General features: G+C 47.9%; 6 protein-coding genes across 6 annotated transcripts; 2 read left to right on the top strand and 4 right to left on the bottom strand.

Moving 5' to 3' along the window:
- Nucleotides 1-394: 394 nt before the first annotated feature.
- N7517_011319 (uncharacterized protein) lies at nt 395-830 on the bottom strand (the record flags this gene model as incomplete). Its single annotated transcript, XM_056729042.1, has 3 exons — nt 395-490; nt 552-664; nt 713-830. 3 exons carry the CDS (start codon nt 828-830, stop codon nt 395-397), a joined length of 327 nt encoding a protein of 108 aa, XP_056574857.1.
- Nucleotides 831-2,499: 1,669 nt separating this feature from the next.
- N7517_011320 (uncharacterized protein) lies at nt 2,500-3,456 on the bottom strand (the record flags this gene model as incomplete). The annotated part of the gene is made up of 1 exon (XM_056729043.1): nt 2,500-3,456. The coding sequence occupies one exon, from the start codon at nt 3,454-3,456 to the stop codon at nt 2,500-2,502; it is 957 nt and encodes a 318-aa protein (XP_056574858.1).
- Nucleotides 3,457-4,755: 1,299 nt separating this feature from the next.
- N7517_011321 (endonuclease/exonuclease/phosphatase family protein) lies at nt 4,756-6,190 on the top strand (the record flags this gene model as incomplete). Its single annotated transcript, XM_056729044.1, has 3 exons — nt 4,756-4,962; nt 5,016-5,272; nt 5,329-6,190. 3 exons carry the CDS (start codon nt 4,756-4,758, stop codon nt 6,188-6,190), a joined length of 1,326 nt encoding a protein of 441 aa, XP_056574859.1.
- A 204-nt stretch (nt 6,191-6,394) lies between these two features.
- On the bottom strand, nt 6,395-7,470 carry nbp35 (Fe-S cluster-binding ATPase; the record flags this gene model as incomplete). The annotated part of the gene is made up of 2 exons (XM_056729045.1): nt 6,395-7,335; nt 7,386-7,470. 2 exons carry the CDS (start codon nt 7,468-7,470, stop codon nt 6,395-6,397), a joined length of 1,026 nt encoding a protein of 341 aa, XP_056574860.1.
- Nucleotides 7,471-7,830: 360 nt separating this feature from the next.
- Nucleotides 7,831-9,186, bottom strand: N7517_011323 (kinesin family protein; the record flags this gene model as incomplete). The annotated part of the gene is made up of 1 exon (XM_056729046.1): nt 7,831-9,186. The coding sequence occupies one exon, from the start codon at nt 9,184-9,186 to the stop codon at nt 7,831-7,833; it is 1,356 nt and encodes a 451-aa protein (XP_056574861.1).
- A 1,390-nt stretch (nt 9,187-10,576) lies between these two features.
- N7517_011324 (phosphatidylethanolamine N-methyltransferase) lies at nt 10,577-13,746 on the top strand (the record flags this gene model as incomplete). The annotated part of the gene is made up of 4 exons (XM_056729047.1): nt 10,577-10,751; nt 10,872-13,473; nt 13,537-13,627; nt 13,687-13,746. The coding sequence occupies 4 exons, from the start codon at nt 10,577-10,579 to the stop codon at nt 13,744-13,746; spliced, it is 2,928 nt and encodes a 975-aa protein (XP_056574862.1).
- Nucleotides 13,747-14,062: the final 316 nt, after the last annotated feature.

A 14,062-nucleotide genomic window follows, 5' to 3' on the forward strand; every position in this document is an offset into this window, starting at 1 on the left:
CTATTGCTTTTTACTTCTTTCTTTTTGGACGAGCGGGCGTTTACAACTTTACGCAATACGGGACGATTGACTCTCCCGATGTTTTTTTTTTTTTTTTTTTTTTTTTTTTTCACAGTGACTCGAGGCGTTCAGGCAATTGAGTTGTTCCTAGACTCATGATTAGAATATGAATCATATTACATCTACAACCCTGCCTACCCTTGATCATAACCTTCCATATTCAATTATCTGCTTCAAGAAAGTGTGTAGTATCAATTGTCATTGACGAATGCGATAAACTCGAATAAATCATAATAAAAGACTCCCAACAGCCTCACCCACAGACTGCCCCAATAAAATATACATAAACGAAGTTCGTGATAGAAATTTTATACAAAAGGCCGAGAGCTTTCACTTATTGCTTGCCCTTCTGGCCCCCAACATGTTTCGTCTTCTCCTGCATCTGCTCGAAAGTGGCATCACCATCTAGTTCGCCGCGATCCGCTTTGACCTGAATAAATCAAAAGATATTAGCTTTGATGGCAGATGAACTTTAGGGGTTCAATGCTTACCCCGGCCTCGCTGTTACTAGCCAGCTCAGGGTTCCAGTACCCTTTACCCTCTTTGTTGCTCTTGAGGCCTTCTTGCTTATTGGATTCGTAGTGATTTGGGAGGTCCTCGCGGTCTGGTTGTGGTTAGTATGGTTGGGTGAAGTTGGTGGTGGTATACGGACTTCTATCATCCTCCTTCAAGCTCCGGGCTGCTGAAGAGTGAAATGTGGCAGCTGGAATGGCGAAGTTGGTCCGCATAGCTTGGCGGGAGGAGGCACGGATGGAGGGGAGGAATGACATAGTTGATATGATGTAGATGAGGTGGTTTAGATATAATGGTAGAGTAATTTAATTGAGCTTGCAGAGGTGAAGATATGAAAAGGTATTTGAAATCAAGTGGAACTTTCTTCCGGGGGGGAGATATTTAAGAGAGGTCCTTCTTTCGATCTGGTTCTGCCGTCACGTTCATTGTCCTGATGCTATATGACATCATCGGATGAGTGGGTCCAAGGTTATCTACCTTGGAAGGTTGTCCATGAAATATATTGACATTTAGATAGTATTCTGATTTAGATAGTATTCTGATTGAGATTGGTATTTCATGCTTTAGAGATTTGATAGATTCTGGCATGGTGTACTCAATTCTGCGATGTAAGATCCCCGCAAGTCATTGGTAGAAGTGTGGAGGCTGGGTGTTCTACTGAACTTGATTTTCTTGATTTTGCAATCATAAATACAATCCGAGGCCTCTAGACAAAACAACTTGATTATCATGTGAATAGTACCTCAATCGCGAGGGAGCCCTGGAGGTGTAAGTAGATGCCTGAGGCCTCCCAAGTTCTCTTCGCTATACCCTTCCTGGACCTTTTGACACGCCTTCAATCCCCAATCTGTGATACTAACCATGTAGCAACTCTCAAACATAAAAATACTCCCAGTCCCGACCTTAACTAGAATGAGTTCTCCCAAGGTTGCTAGCTTTTGTCAAATGCCTCCGCATCTGGCCCATGGTTGCTCAGTTATGAAGACTTGCCCCAGCAGCTTGGAACCCACCTGAACAAGCTCCTTTAATATGAGACCCCTTAATAAGCCCCATAAACTCCCGAGGTCAATCATACAGTTTCGGTACGATGGTGGCCGGAACCTTGGAAAGTGGCCTCGCTGACTAACCATCGAGGGAAGATAACAACCTTGGAAAGTCGGCAGCTATACCGGGGCGAGCATTTGAGTGGGCCTCAAGGATAGTATTTAAGGATCTGGATGGTCGTATGAGCCGGTTCCGATGGTATCAAATCGACCCCAAGTCGTACTTGCACGGATAATTGTACGGATAGTATTTTCCCTCCCAAGCCACGACGTCAAACGGGATATGACCATATTTACTACTAAACAACTGCTCACAAAACTTGTTGACCTGATTCTGCGTGGAATCACGCAAATCTTACTGGGGCGTATCAAAGGTATTATTACAGGTACAGTTCTCGCCGAGTCTTTCAATGCAGCAGTGCTGTATACCATGCGGCGACGTGCGGCACGGCGGCATGATAAGATGCCCAGACCAGTGAACCTCTTGCCTTCGGTTATCTTGGCTTGTGTGTGTTATTGCGGGGTTAGTTGCGTTCTGTATATACATGGATCTGCTGGGTTGCTTGTTGGGGTAGTAGTTATGAGCATATTACCGCTGATGTGGCATTGGAGGATGCACGACAGTAGATATCATCCTCAATCAAATCATGATGGCCTAGCAGAATCTATGTAATATTCAAAATATTTGCATATCTAGAGTTACTGAAAAATGGTTCGGTGAGAAAAATGAAAACAATCTATATTTAGTATTTCGAAGCGCACTATCAAATAAATATGACTTAACTGAAGACAAAACAAGCGGCCAAATCACCAAAAAAATCGCAGCGCCGTAAATTGCACAGCGCGTTTGACGGAATCGATTTGTATCCACGGCGAGGGCGATTTAACCGGACGAACCGCAGTCCGATCTAGATTCGTCCAAATCCATTGCTCTATCTAGGTAATCTTTGTGCTCAATATCAAATCGGATCTGCATGATAGCCTGCCTCCAGACAACGATTTTGGTGATGCGACGTGTACCTCTGGGGAATGCCGACAAAACAAGAGCAGCCACTCCTTTCCCAAGCTCTGTGCCTAGAATAGCCTTATATTCGGGGGTATCATACGCCCAGGCCAGTTGATTTAGTGATGCTGGAGCTAGCTGAAACCCTGGGGAATTATCTGGTTGAGTTTTAGCCCAAATTGTCTGAATAAAGTCCCTGGTATCCTCATTAATAACGTTTTCGAGATAGATGTGTCTCAAGGTATTCTGGTCAAAGTGAGTATTGTACTGTGCGTGGGCGACTTGACTCCAGTGAAGTCCATCGTATCTTTCAACCTTTCTAACAATAACAACTCCCATTGCAGTCGTGATATGATGACAGTTAGTTCCACTCCCTCTTTTTGGGTGCCTCTTGGTCGCCAGTTTTGTGATCTTGGCATCGTGGTAATCCTGCTCGCCTGTAGGGAGGCGACAATTCCTGAGATCATTTCGAAGCACGGGGGGACCAGGTCCCCAGCGGTTGAAAGTTGTTGTCCATTTTTGGGACCGTCTTGTAGTGTGGGTCAAGTCTTTATATTCGAAATTTACTGGCGTGACTTTGCACTTAGGCTCGTTTGCATCATCGATCCATCTTTGTCGCAACTCTCCCCACATCTCGCGCTCGCCGTATTGATAACGGTCTGATGCCGGGTCAGCCTGCGTGACCACGGGATTATTGGCAGAAATGGCAGGGCTGGGAATGTCTTGTAGCTCTATAGGGCCATCGGCACCGGCTCCAGGCTGAGGACCCCAGCTAGGGGATCTGCGGCGGCGGCTGCGGCAGATACCGAAACAATTCCATGAACAACAACCAGGCATATCTGTGAGTATATTGGATCGGGATGTATAAAACTAAAGTCTTGAGTATTGAATATTGAGTGTAGTATTGAATGATGAATGATGAACTTGTACTTGTCTGTATACCTAGAGAGGACCCGAGGATTATATACATGCGAGCTGAGTAGGTGGTGTACTCGATTGTGAGTATCTCTTTCAAGTATATACAAAGGTGAAAAAAAGGAAACTTTGTACACAAAGCGTCGACACAAATATAAACACTCGAACAAGGCAAACAATAATAGAGGGAACTAAGACCATGATCCCAAATGGACAAGAAGTGGACAAAGAAGTTGAAGTCGAAGACAAGGCGAACAACGAGCACAAGTGCGACGGAAATAGCAATCACATGGACAATTATCGACAAAGAGAACATTGTAAACCAACAGGAGAGCATAGAAAAAGAAGTCGACTCTCAAAATATGTCTACAGGATCAATGCTAAGAGGCAACTGTTTTGGAAATTTGAGATTGGGGCATTTGAGGTTAGACGATACAGAAAAGGTCATTAGTCCAGTACGTACTCTATTCCAACCAATTCTGGACCTAGGGCATTGTCGTGGTGATGTCGACTTTGACTGCAGACTTATATCCCAAGCCAATCGTGTCTGCTATTATTGCCTACAACGTTGTATGTATCTTACTGTATTTGACCTTGGATGGATATCTTGAGCTGTTATCAAATCTTGATCCAAATACCGAGACTTCATGGTGGAAGATGTTTAATTACGGGATACTAGTTAAACATGTTCATGGTCATAGCATGTTGTACTCCGGGTTAAAGAACATGCAACTTGATACTACGAGAACTTGACTTATTCTACCCCTGAGCTTGATTTGAAGTGACAACTACAACATTGTATTTCTCCGAGACTTCCCCTGTCTCCATACTCTAAGAGAAAAGGGGAAATGACACTGCCAATCATTGTTAATCAACTGCACATGTGCATTAGCGTAGATTGTAGATTGTAACGCTTATTTCTTGGCATAAGTCTTGAGTAGAATTATCCTATTTGGTTAGATTGATGCAGGCTGATATTAGGTGCTATATATATTTCCCCAATTACCTTGGAAACACTTGTCCTCATCCCACTCTATTAATTGCTTTAGGATACACTGCACCTTGAACGGCCAAGGTAGCATCTTTCCCATTCAACCTGTGGATTTATGCAGAAGCCCGTTTGAAACAAATACTATCAGGTATGAGCAGGACTAGTAATCGTCCGGATAACGATGAGATCTCTGAAGTTGTCAAAATAACCATTTAATTAGACTTTCCAAGATGAAGACGATCCTCCTAAGCGCCCTCCTGCCAACATTAGCCAGCGCAGCGGCAACAAGCGGTAAATTCACTGCGCTGAGCTTCAACGTCGCAGGTCTGCCATCAATTTTTCAGTCGAACGAGGTCAATGGCACAAAACCCGAAAATGCCAAGCAGCTCGGCACCTACTTCTCACAGTATGGCTACGATATCATCAATATGCAGGAGGTACCACCAAACCCAGTCTTCCTAGTATGTCAATTGATCTAACAACGGTCTAGGATTTCAATTATCATGCCTACATCTATGAAGCAGATAAACACGCTTACCGGACCGCTACCTCTGGCGGCGCAGCCATCGGAAGTGGTCTGAACACCATCTCCAACCACGACTGGGTAGATTTCGCACGCGTGAAATGGAACACATGCTCCGATGCATCCGGCGCAGACTGCTTGACCCCGAAGGGACTCACATTCATGCGCTGGAACCCGGCCGATGGAGTCTATGTTGACTTTTACAACATCCATGCCGACGCTGGGTGAGTAAAGCCTATTTCTTACATTGTAGTCGATCTAAAGACTGACTCCCACCAAGCACCGAGGCTAAGGATGAGATTGCCCGAAACTCCAACTTGCAGCAAGTCGCAGATTACATCGACACCTGGTCGACTGGTAACGCCGTCGTAGTCATGGGCGATACGAACAGTCGATACACGCGGGCCGATGACACGGGCATCCGCGTCTTCAAGTCTCAGAATAGCCTCGCAGACCCTTGGGTTGAGCTTGAGAAAGATGGCGTCTACCCCACAGCTGGGGCAGATGCCTTGCTATGTGACAACCCGTCTTCTATTCAGACCTGCGAGACGGTTGATAAAGTGCTGTACCGGGGGTCGGACGTTGTGACCCTCAAGGCAGACAGCTTCGTCTATGACGGTGGGAAGTTCACAAACACTGACCCGAAGTATCTGGGTCAGATTCTCTCGGATCACAACCCGATTCTTGTGAACTTCACCTGGTCGCTTTCGTCGTCGCTGCGACAAAGTCAGTTCTCCGGTGGTCCACATGGGGTGTGGTTTAATGATCTGCCAAGTGTTCCTTCATCGCCTGCTGCTTCTGTGATTACTTTCTCTGGTGGGAAGAGGCTGGATGCTGTTGCCTTGAAGCTGAAGGATGGCACATCGTTTAGTCATGGAGGAACTGGTGGCACTAAGGTCTCCCTTACACTGGACTCTGGGGAGTATTGGACGGAGACCAAGCTCTGTACCGGGCAGTATAATAGCCACACTCGCAACTTCTATATCAAAGCTACTACCAATGCTGGTAAGACCTTGGAAGCGGGCACCTCAACAGGTGATTGTCAGACGTTTACTGCCCCCGATGGTTTTGCGGTTGTGGGTTTCATGGGACAAGCCGAGGACGAGATTGATCAATTGGCTTTGGTATATGCGGCCTATTAGAGAGGAAGGAAAGCGCGATTACTTGAGATGTGAATCCAAATTTATGGTGAATATGCACCTGTTCATTTGCCATTTTGGCCAATCGTATCAAGTCATGGTCTATGCTATGTATGTCCCGAACGCCGAGGTATTTAGCAAAAAAATGTTACCCATATGCACCGCGCTGTGTAAAAGGAAAAAAAAAACCAAAGAGGAGCACATCAATCACTCCTCCTCTGGGAGAACGTCATCTGGGTTCTCGCCAACCGCCTGTCCCACCAAGCGCACAACTCGCTTGATCGCCTTGGACGCGGGACTGTCAGGGAAATTATCCACAAAGCTTTCACCAAAGTCGCATGCCATGCCGACGCGGGGATCGAGAGGCACAGCACCTAGGAAAGGAATGCCCATTTTCTTCGCCAGCCGGCGACCCCCACCAGTCGTCGCCCGGAATATTTGCGACTCATGGGTGCACTTAGGACAGACAAATCCAGACATGTTCTCTACCAAGCCTAGCACCTTAATGCCAGCCTTGCGACAGAAGTCGACCTCCTTGCGAACATCCAGCAGTGAGACCTCTTGCGGGGTAGTCACGACAACGGCACCGTCAACGCCAGACTCCTTCAGCAAAGAGTTGACGGACAGATGCTCGTCAGAGGTCCCGGGAGGCGTATCAACAATCAGATAATCCAGTTGGCCCCAGTCTACATCCTTGAGGAATTGCTTGATCAGTCCGTTCTTCTTGGGCCCGCGCCAGATCACCGCATCGTCACGGTTGGGCAGCATGAACTGCACGCTCATTGCACCCAGGTTATCTGTCACCCAGACGGGACTCCAGCCAGCATTGCTGATGTGAATAGTCTCCGACTCCACGCCCATCATCTTGGGGATCGACGGCCCGCAGATATCCGTGTCCATGATGCCGACGGTGGAGTCCGGGTTGGCGGCAAAGGCGTGCGCAAGGAGGGTTGAGAACGTAGATTTACCGACTCCTCCCTTTCCGGAGAGGACTAGGATCTTGTGTCGTATTTGGGAGAGTCGTTCGGTGATGATGGAGATGTCAGGGTCGGGGCCTTTGGGCGCAGTAGCGCAGATCTGTTGGTTTGGGCAACCGGCACAGGCATCGCCTTGGCCAGCTTGCTCGGATTCAGGGCCTGGGCAGTGTTCTGTGGAGAGTTAGTGTGTGTATTGTGTCAATGGTTCTGCGCATGCGTACCTGGTTCGGGTGCGACAAGGCTGGGCGTCACCTTGGACGAGACTGCTAGAGACTCCTCGACGAACTCCTCCACATAGGGCGCCATTTTGAATTGCTGATCTGTGTGGCAATGGAAAGAAGATCAAATAGAAAATAAGAAGCTAAATGTTATGCAGTCGCAAGAAACAGAGAAATTCAAAGTCCGGTGGCGGATTGATGCTTGATAAGCGGGGATGACTAAAAACCCGCTGCGATTGGCGGGGTAATGCATATCTGCGGTGTCGGAGCCCCTGCAGGCGCAAGTGTATGCAAGTCCAGAGTGGAATATTTCATTTGATATGATCACTGTTAAAAGTTGTAGAATATTGGAGAATAATGAGATATATAGTATAATACGGGCAAAGCAACTAGAGCATAATGTAGGGTTGTAGAACCCGGCCTACAACTATGGATGATGCATATCTAACTATTTTTTATGTCCATTTGCCAAACCAACCAGATCTCCATATTTTAGTGTATTTGTTGTTGCGGTATACTGATTGGCTTCCGGCGAGACAGTCAATATCATGGTCGAATGAGTATCGGTTGATGCCTCGAAGTGCTCCCGCAGCACCATAGTCAATGGAGAGGAACGGTATGGGATACGAGATTTCTTGCTCGATCGGGCTCGGATCACTTCTTTCAATGCGAGAAGGTCAGTATTTATCTGCCTCCCTTCTTGCTTCTCTTGCGGGGTCTGTTTGAGCGCAGACCCAGTCGTGCTGGAAAGGAACTCAGCGCCGGCTAGATCTACGAACACAAGCTTGCCACCAATACATTGATGTGCCTGAGCGGTAGTTACAAACACTTCAGACTCATGCTCTTCTGCCTCTTTCACGCGAGATTCAAACTCGGCTTTTTTGGCTTCTGCAGCATCGACGCGTGCTTGATCCACTTGATAATCAGGATTTGGGACGAATTTCCCCTCTTCAGTCTGGATAATTGCACGATATTGCTCCTCAATATAGACATCTGTTGCATGTTTCCCCACAGGAACAAGCTCAGATTGCCGCTCAACCACCTGATCGCGCGCATCAAGAAGATCCTTGGTGATGATTTCCAGTTCGATCACGGCATGCGTGCGCGAGCTTTGATCATGCACTGTCGATGTCGCAGTCTTGCGGTGCTTCAAGCCTTTTTGTAGCTCCCGGTGCAGCTCTTCAAAGCTCCAGCATGCCTTCGTAGCGATTGGTCGGACTCTCACTTTTCCATTTTCCAGCGTTTCTGTTTCGCCACGGATGTAGACCCGGCCATCGGATCCCTCGCGAACAAAGCACTCATTCCGCTCATTGAGGAGATCGAAAGCGATATTCTTTCGTAACTCGAACACACGGAGTCCAATGCCGAATTGATGGTTGCTATCCCCAACATTGATGTCTTCTAGCGCAGCGCTTAGTTGACGTGCGGCAGCTAAACAAAGCCCAAACTCATCGGTATGCTCAAAGTCGTAGCCAATCATAGTATGGGATTTGCCGCTGCCTGAGTGGCCGTATGCAAAGAAATTGCAAGACTTGCCCTCCAGAACTTGTGGGATGATTGGTGCAACGACACGGTTGAATACGAGGTGATTGTTATCATCGCATTCAATGATCCCATCGAATGAGAAACCACTCTTCCAGGATTTTTCACGCGTAGAAAGTGCTTTGATTTGTAAAGGTGAAGTAATAGAGATGCACGACTGCGGATTCTGATGATGCTGGCCATATTGCCGCTGGATTTCTCCCGTTTCAGCCTCACTTGGGTTGAGAGGTCGCCATCTCACCCATACTTTGAATACATTCATCTTTTTTACGCGTGAGTAGGCTGGTCTCTAGAGAAGAAGAAACACGAGAAATAGGCTTCAGGGCTGTCGCGTAGTTGGCTTATGTAACGAGACAGTAAGCCCGGCGGGGCGAGGCATCAACATGCTACCGTATAGGTCAGGGCTTGAGAGCTCTGATGTTTATGAGACTTGAGTTCAAATGATGAAATTGAGATGGACCTCACCAAGCCGAAATAGACGTTCAAATCCCGAAAGACGCTAGAGTGCCTCTAATGTATACGCCCTATTCGGGTTCTACCTACACTTTAGGTATGCAAGTCCTACCCGTGGACATATGAAAATTATTCAATAATAAATAATAGCTCCACAGGATTAAAAGAATCCCGGGCCCTGTCAGCACTTAACCTGGAGGCAGCCAGAGTCTTGATGTAGCGCCTCCACTGTAGGATGGACGTGGCCCAGTAAAACAGACCAAAAGCCTGCATCCAACATGCTAGGACAAGAAGCGGGGATTCTGGCCTGCAGTTTAGATTGGATCACCCCTGTTGCATACCGCCTAATGAATTCAACCCAGTGAGGTAGGTAGAACCTACACTTTTATGAGTATCCATTATCAATCTTCAGCGCATTGGTACCAACGGTGCCTGTACGGAGTATATCGTAACGAGGGGGTTTCAATTCTGGCCCTGATAGACAACCAGGGATTGGGATTGGATGATGTCAATGACTCCACTGACCGTGGATCATTTCATTCGCCCGTGGAACGGACACGATCACAATGCATTTTATATATGGGGCTCGAGCTCAAAGGGAAATGCGGTATCAATCTATGCAGGCGGTAAGTGTACACGGTATGTGCCATCGCACACAAATACTCCTGCCGCACTTGCCGCAATGCACCCCCGCTGTTGATCAGGAGTATATATCCATGGACAAGAGATCTTAGGAATGGATAGGCAGGAGACGTGGGTGTGCAAAAGCCTATTCGAAATAGAATTAGACGAGGTATTTCCCAACAACGACTCGTAGCGAAGAAGCGGACTAAAGCCACTTAGCCCGGTGGTTGATCAAAGGGCCCCATTTCTTTCTCCTTCCGCTCCATTCGGAGGCCCCCTCTTGAGAGACCTCAGTCTCAACGGTTCCACTCTTTGGACTGATATAAATAATAATTGGTCTCCTCGGTAATTTCTTCTCTTTGTCTTTCAAAAAAAAAGGAGATAGACCTCCCATTGTTAGGAACGAAAAGCCTAGACACAAAGGAGGACAAATCATCAAATAGCCCGGGAGAACCTCGTGTCCATTTCCCCACTGACTAAGCATAGTTCCGCTTTTTCGATTATCACATGCTTCTGTCGTCACATTCCGTCTCAACAGTTTTTACTCTCTCAACACCCTTGTAAAGTGGTACACCATGGATCAAGGCCTTTCAACAGGGGCCCATCAAGATATTGATGGGCTACGTGAGAGAAATTTACGCGTCGATTCAACAGTCGATCGCGAGGCTTTAACAGCCGCCGGGGAAGCAGAGATCAATGACAAAGATGGCAAAGAATTGAAGACCTTTGGGAGAACTCCCGATGGAACAGGTAAGCTTATTATGTGTTAATTATGTTTGCAATTGAAGGCAGGACTTGATCGAACGCACCCAATCCTCTCTTCATGTGTTGTTGAGAGCCCGCTGCTAACCGGGTCCGACCTATTTCCAGTGTTTACGGTCCCTCAGACTCATGACATGGTCTCTCAGTTGCTTTCGCCATCTGAGCCAAAGAATTTTGGTGATCTTGTGGTGTTGATTCTACTGGCGGGTCATATTCTGTTTCTCTGGGCACTGCCTGCGGGTGCCAAAATCCCGGTCTTTGCAGCCACCTACCTCTTCTGGCGCTTGGCTTACAATGCAGGAATTGGGTGGCTGCTTCACAATCAGTCGCACCACAAGACGTTGATTCGGTGGGCGGAGAAGACCAAAGTCTTTGTCAACCCAGCCACTGGGGGAAACCCGCACCCCAAATTGTATAATTGGATCAAACGGGAACTGGAGACCAAGATCCCGCAGGATTACTCGTTCGACAATGCTCCAATTGAATACAACACCTGGCTTGTCTTTAGACGTCTTGTGGACTTGATTCTCATGTGTGACTTCACTTCCTACTGCCTTTTTGCGATAGCTTGTGGCCACCAACCGGTCGACGAGAGTATTTTCATGACTGTTCTCCGGTGGTCCGCAGGTATCGTGTTGGTGCTGTTTAACCTCTGGGTTAAGTTAGATGCGCATCGAGTGGTCAAGGACTATGCCTGGTATTGGGGTGATTTCTTCTACCTCATTGATCAAGAATTGACTTTCGATGGCGTGTTTGAAATGGCACCTCACCCCATGTACTCGGTTGGCTATGCGGGATACTACGGAATCTCTCTGATGGCAGCCAGCTATAAAGTGTTGCTCATCTCGATCATTGCCCATGCAGCACAATTCATTTTCCTCGTTCTGGTGGAGAATCCGCACATCGACAAAACTTATAACCCGCCACCACCCAGAAAGCGCTCTACCTGTGCGGATTCTTCTACCAGCTTGCCCATCGATCTAGACACTCCGACAGCGCCAACTCCGTCTGAAGACCAGGCTCCCAACGCGACATCCTCGTATTCGGCCACGCCGCCCCAGTCCGTCCGCAACCTCCTGGGGCTGCACAATCTGGATTTGTATAGAACCACGGATTCATCGATCGTGCTGGTTCAACTTCTTGTATTCTCTATTACAGCTATGACACCCTCTACCCCAGGGTATCAGTTGCTGTTTGTGGTCCTCGCTGCCGCTTCCAGAATCTGGTATTCCGTAGGCATTGGATATATCCTTCGGAACCAATCCAACACCAAGTCTTGGACAAGGCACTTCGTCAAGTATGGTGACACGCCGCAGGAAGCTTGGAACCAATGGAAGGGCACTTATCATCTCAGCATGGTTTTGTGTTACTCTAGCTTTATTGCTGCCGTGTGGAAGATGTACACATTCCCGGCCGATTGGGGCTATGGTCTGGTTCTGTTCCGACACGTGCTCGGAGCTGGCCTGATCAGTCTGCAAATTTGGACTTCGGTCAGCATCTACGAGTCTCTCGGTGAATTTGGCTGGTTCTACGGTGACTTCTTCTTTGAGGACTCTCTAAAGCTCACCTACAACGGCATTTACCGCTTCCTCAACAACCCAGAGCGCGTTCTAGGTCTCGCAGGCGTGTGGGGTGCAGTCCTCATCACCAGTAGTGGAGCCGTCACTTTCCTCGCCTTGCTGAGCCACATCCTCAGCCTGGCTTTCATTCAATTCGTCGAACGTCCTCACATGCAGAAGCTGTATGGTCGTAGCCTTCGCCAGGATGCGGGTCTTGTTAAGAGTCTGAAGCGATCACTGCCACCCTCTCTCAAGCAATTGCACGGAAGTGTTGACAAGATGTTCGATGACTCCTTCGAGTTCATCGAGGAGATGCTTGAAAATGCCCGACCCAAACTCGCCGCGGGAGTCAACACCTTTGTTAAAGACACCACGGCTCTCTTCCAAAAGTACCCTGCTCGCGTCACCATCTCTCGAATTGATGCGGACCTGGCTGGATTCGATGTCCGCGACTATTCCCTGTCGGTTGAAGGTACCAGTCCTCTGTCCTTCGAGGAGAGCGAAAAGAACAAGGGTCGTGAAGGTGCAAACGCACGCATGCCCCTGGACCGCCGTGGTGATCTCAAGGACTTGACGTTTGAATACGGCTCGCCAATCAAGGTCAAATGGACTGCCCCGCTCCACCACAGCAAGAAGGATTGGATTGGTCTATACCGGGTCACAGACAATACCTCGCGAGAGGTCACTCGTGTCTCATCGCAAGGTCGCTGGGTCGCAACCAACGAAGGCGCATACGATAACTCGACCTGCGAAAAGGGTATCCTCACTAGTGATGTTGTTATCCCGTCGTCCGACCGTCAGGGCCAGGACCCATGCGAGTTCGCATCTGGAGAGATCCTTCTTTCTGGCGACAAGCTCTTCTGGACACAGGGTGTCTTCGAACTCCGTTACCACCACAACGGTATGCACAATGTCATGGCTATCTCGAGGCCATTTGAGATTCGTATTCGCCGGTCGGATGAGGATGAAACTATTGCTGATGGCGGTTCTCTCATGGAATCGGCTGTTGAGAATGCTTTGTTGCCCGTTGTTCGTAACTGTTTCGATCGTGATCCTGAAATCGCTCCGGAGACTGTTGATGAGCAGTTCGGTACCCTTGTGGAACGGGATGGCAAGTTTGCTAAACGTGTTGTCTTTGCTGTCCATCAGATGTAAGTTCCCCTTTTGACGATGCTTCCAATCTTGTATCATATTCTGACCCCTTCGTCACACAGGTTCGGTATTGAGCTAGCCCCTGAGGTTGTCAAGGCCGATGGCAACGTGCGAAACTTGGCTTGGAGAATCTGCAATGCCAAGAAAGTTCTCGTAAGTATCAAACTGCCGGCTGAAGTGTGGTTGTGACCGAAGCTAACTCGATGATGCAGGCTCCCTACAGCATGTCACGATCCAATGGAACGACGACACCACTCGAGGAGAGCAAATAATAATTCCTCAAGACAGATTCCCAGTGCGTTCAATCCAGCCATACATTTACGATGGCGGAAGACGACTTGGGTTGAACGACACGCGTCGATCCCAAGCGGATTTGGCGACGACTGATGCTTCACAGCAAGAAAAAAACAAAATCACAAAAAAAGAAAGATGTCACAATTAAGAAAATCATGTTCTGAAGGAAAGAGTACTGTTTTGCTTTCCTTATCTTGCATGTAAAGGATGCGAGGTTCAAGGTAATGATTCCCATGTTTTGTTTAGATTTCAGGGGTTGGGTGGCAGTGGTGATTTTCATGTGTCTTGCCTTTT

Source organism: Penicillium concentricum, assembly GCF_028827145.1.
Source record: "Penicillium concentricum strain IBT 3081 chromosome Unknown utg000006l_segment0_segment0, whole genome shotgun sequence".
In the NCBI taxonomy this organism is placed as follows: domain Eukaryota; kingdom Fungi; phylum Ascomycota; class Eurotiomycetes; order Eurotiales; family Aspergillaceae; genus Penicillium; species Penicillium concentricum.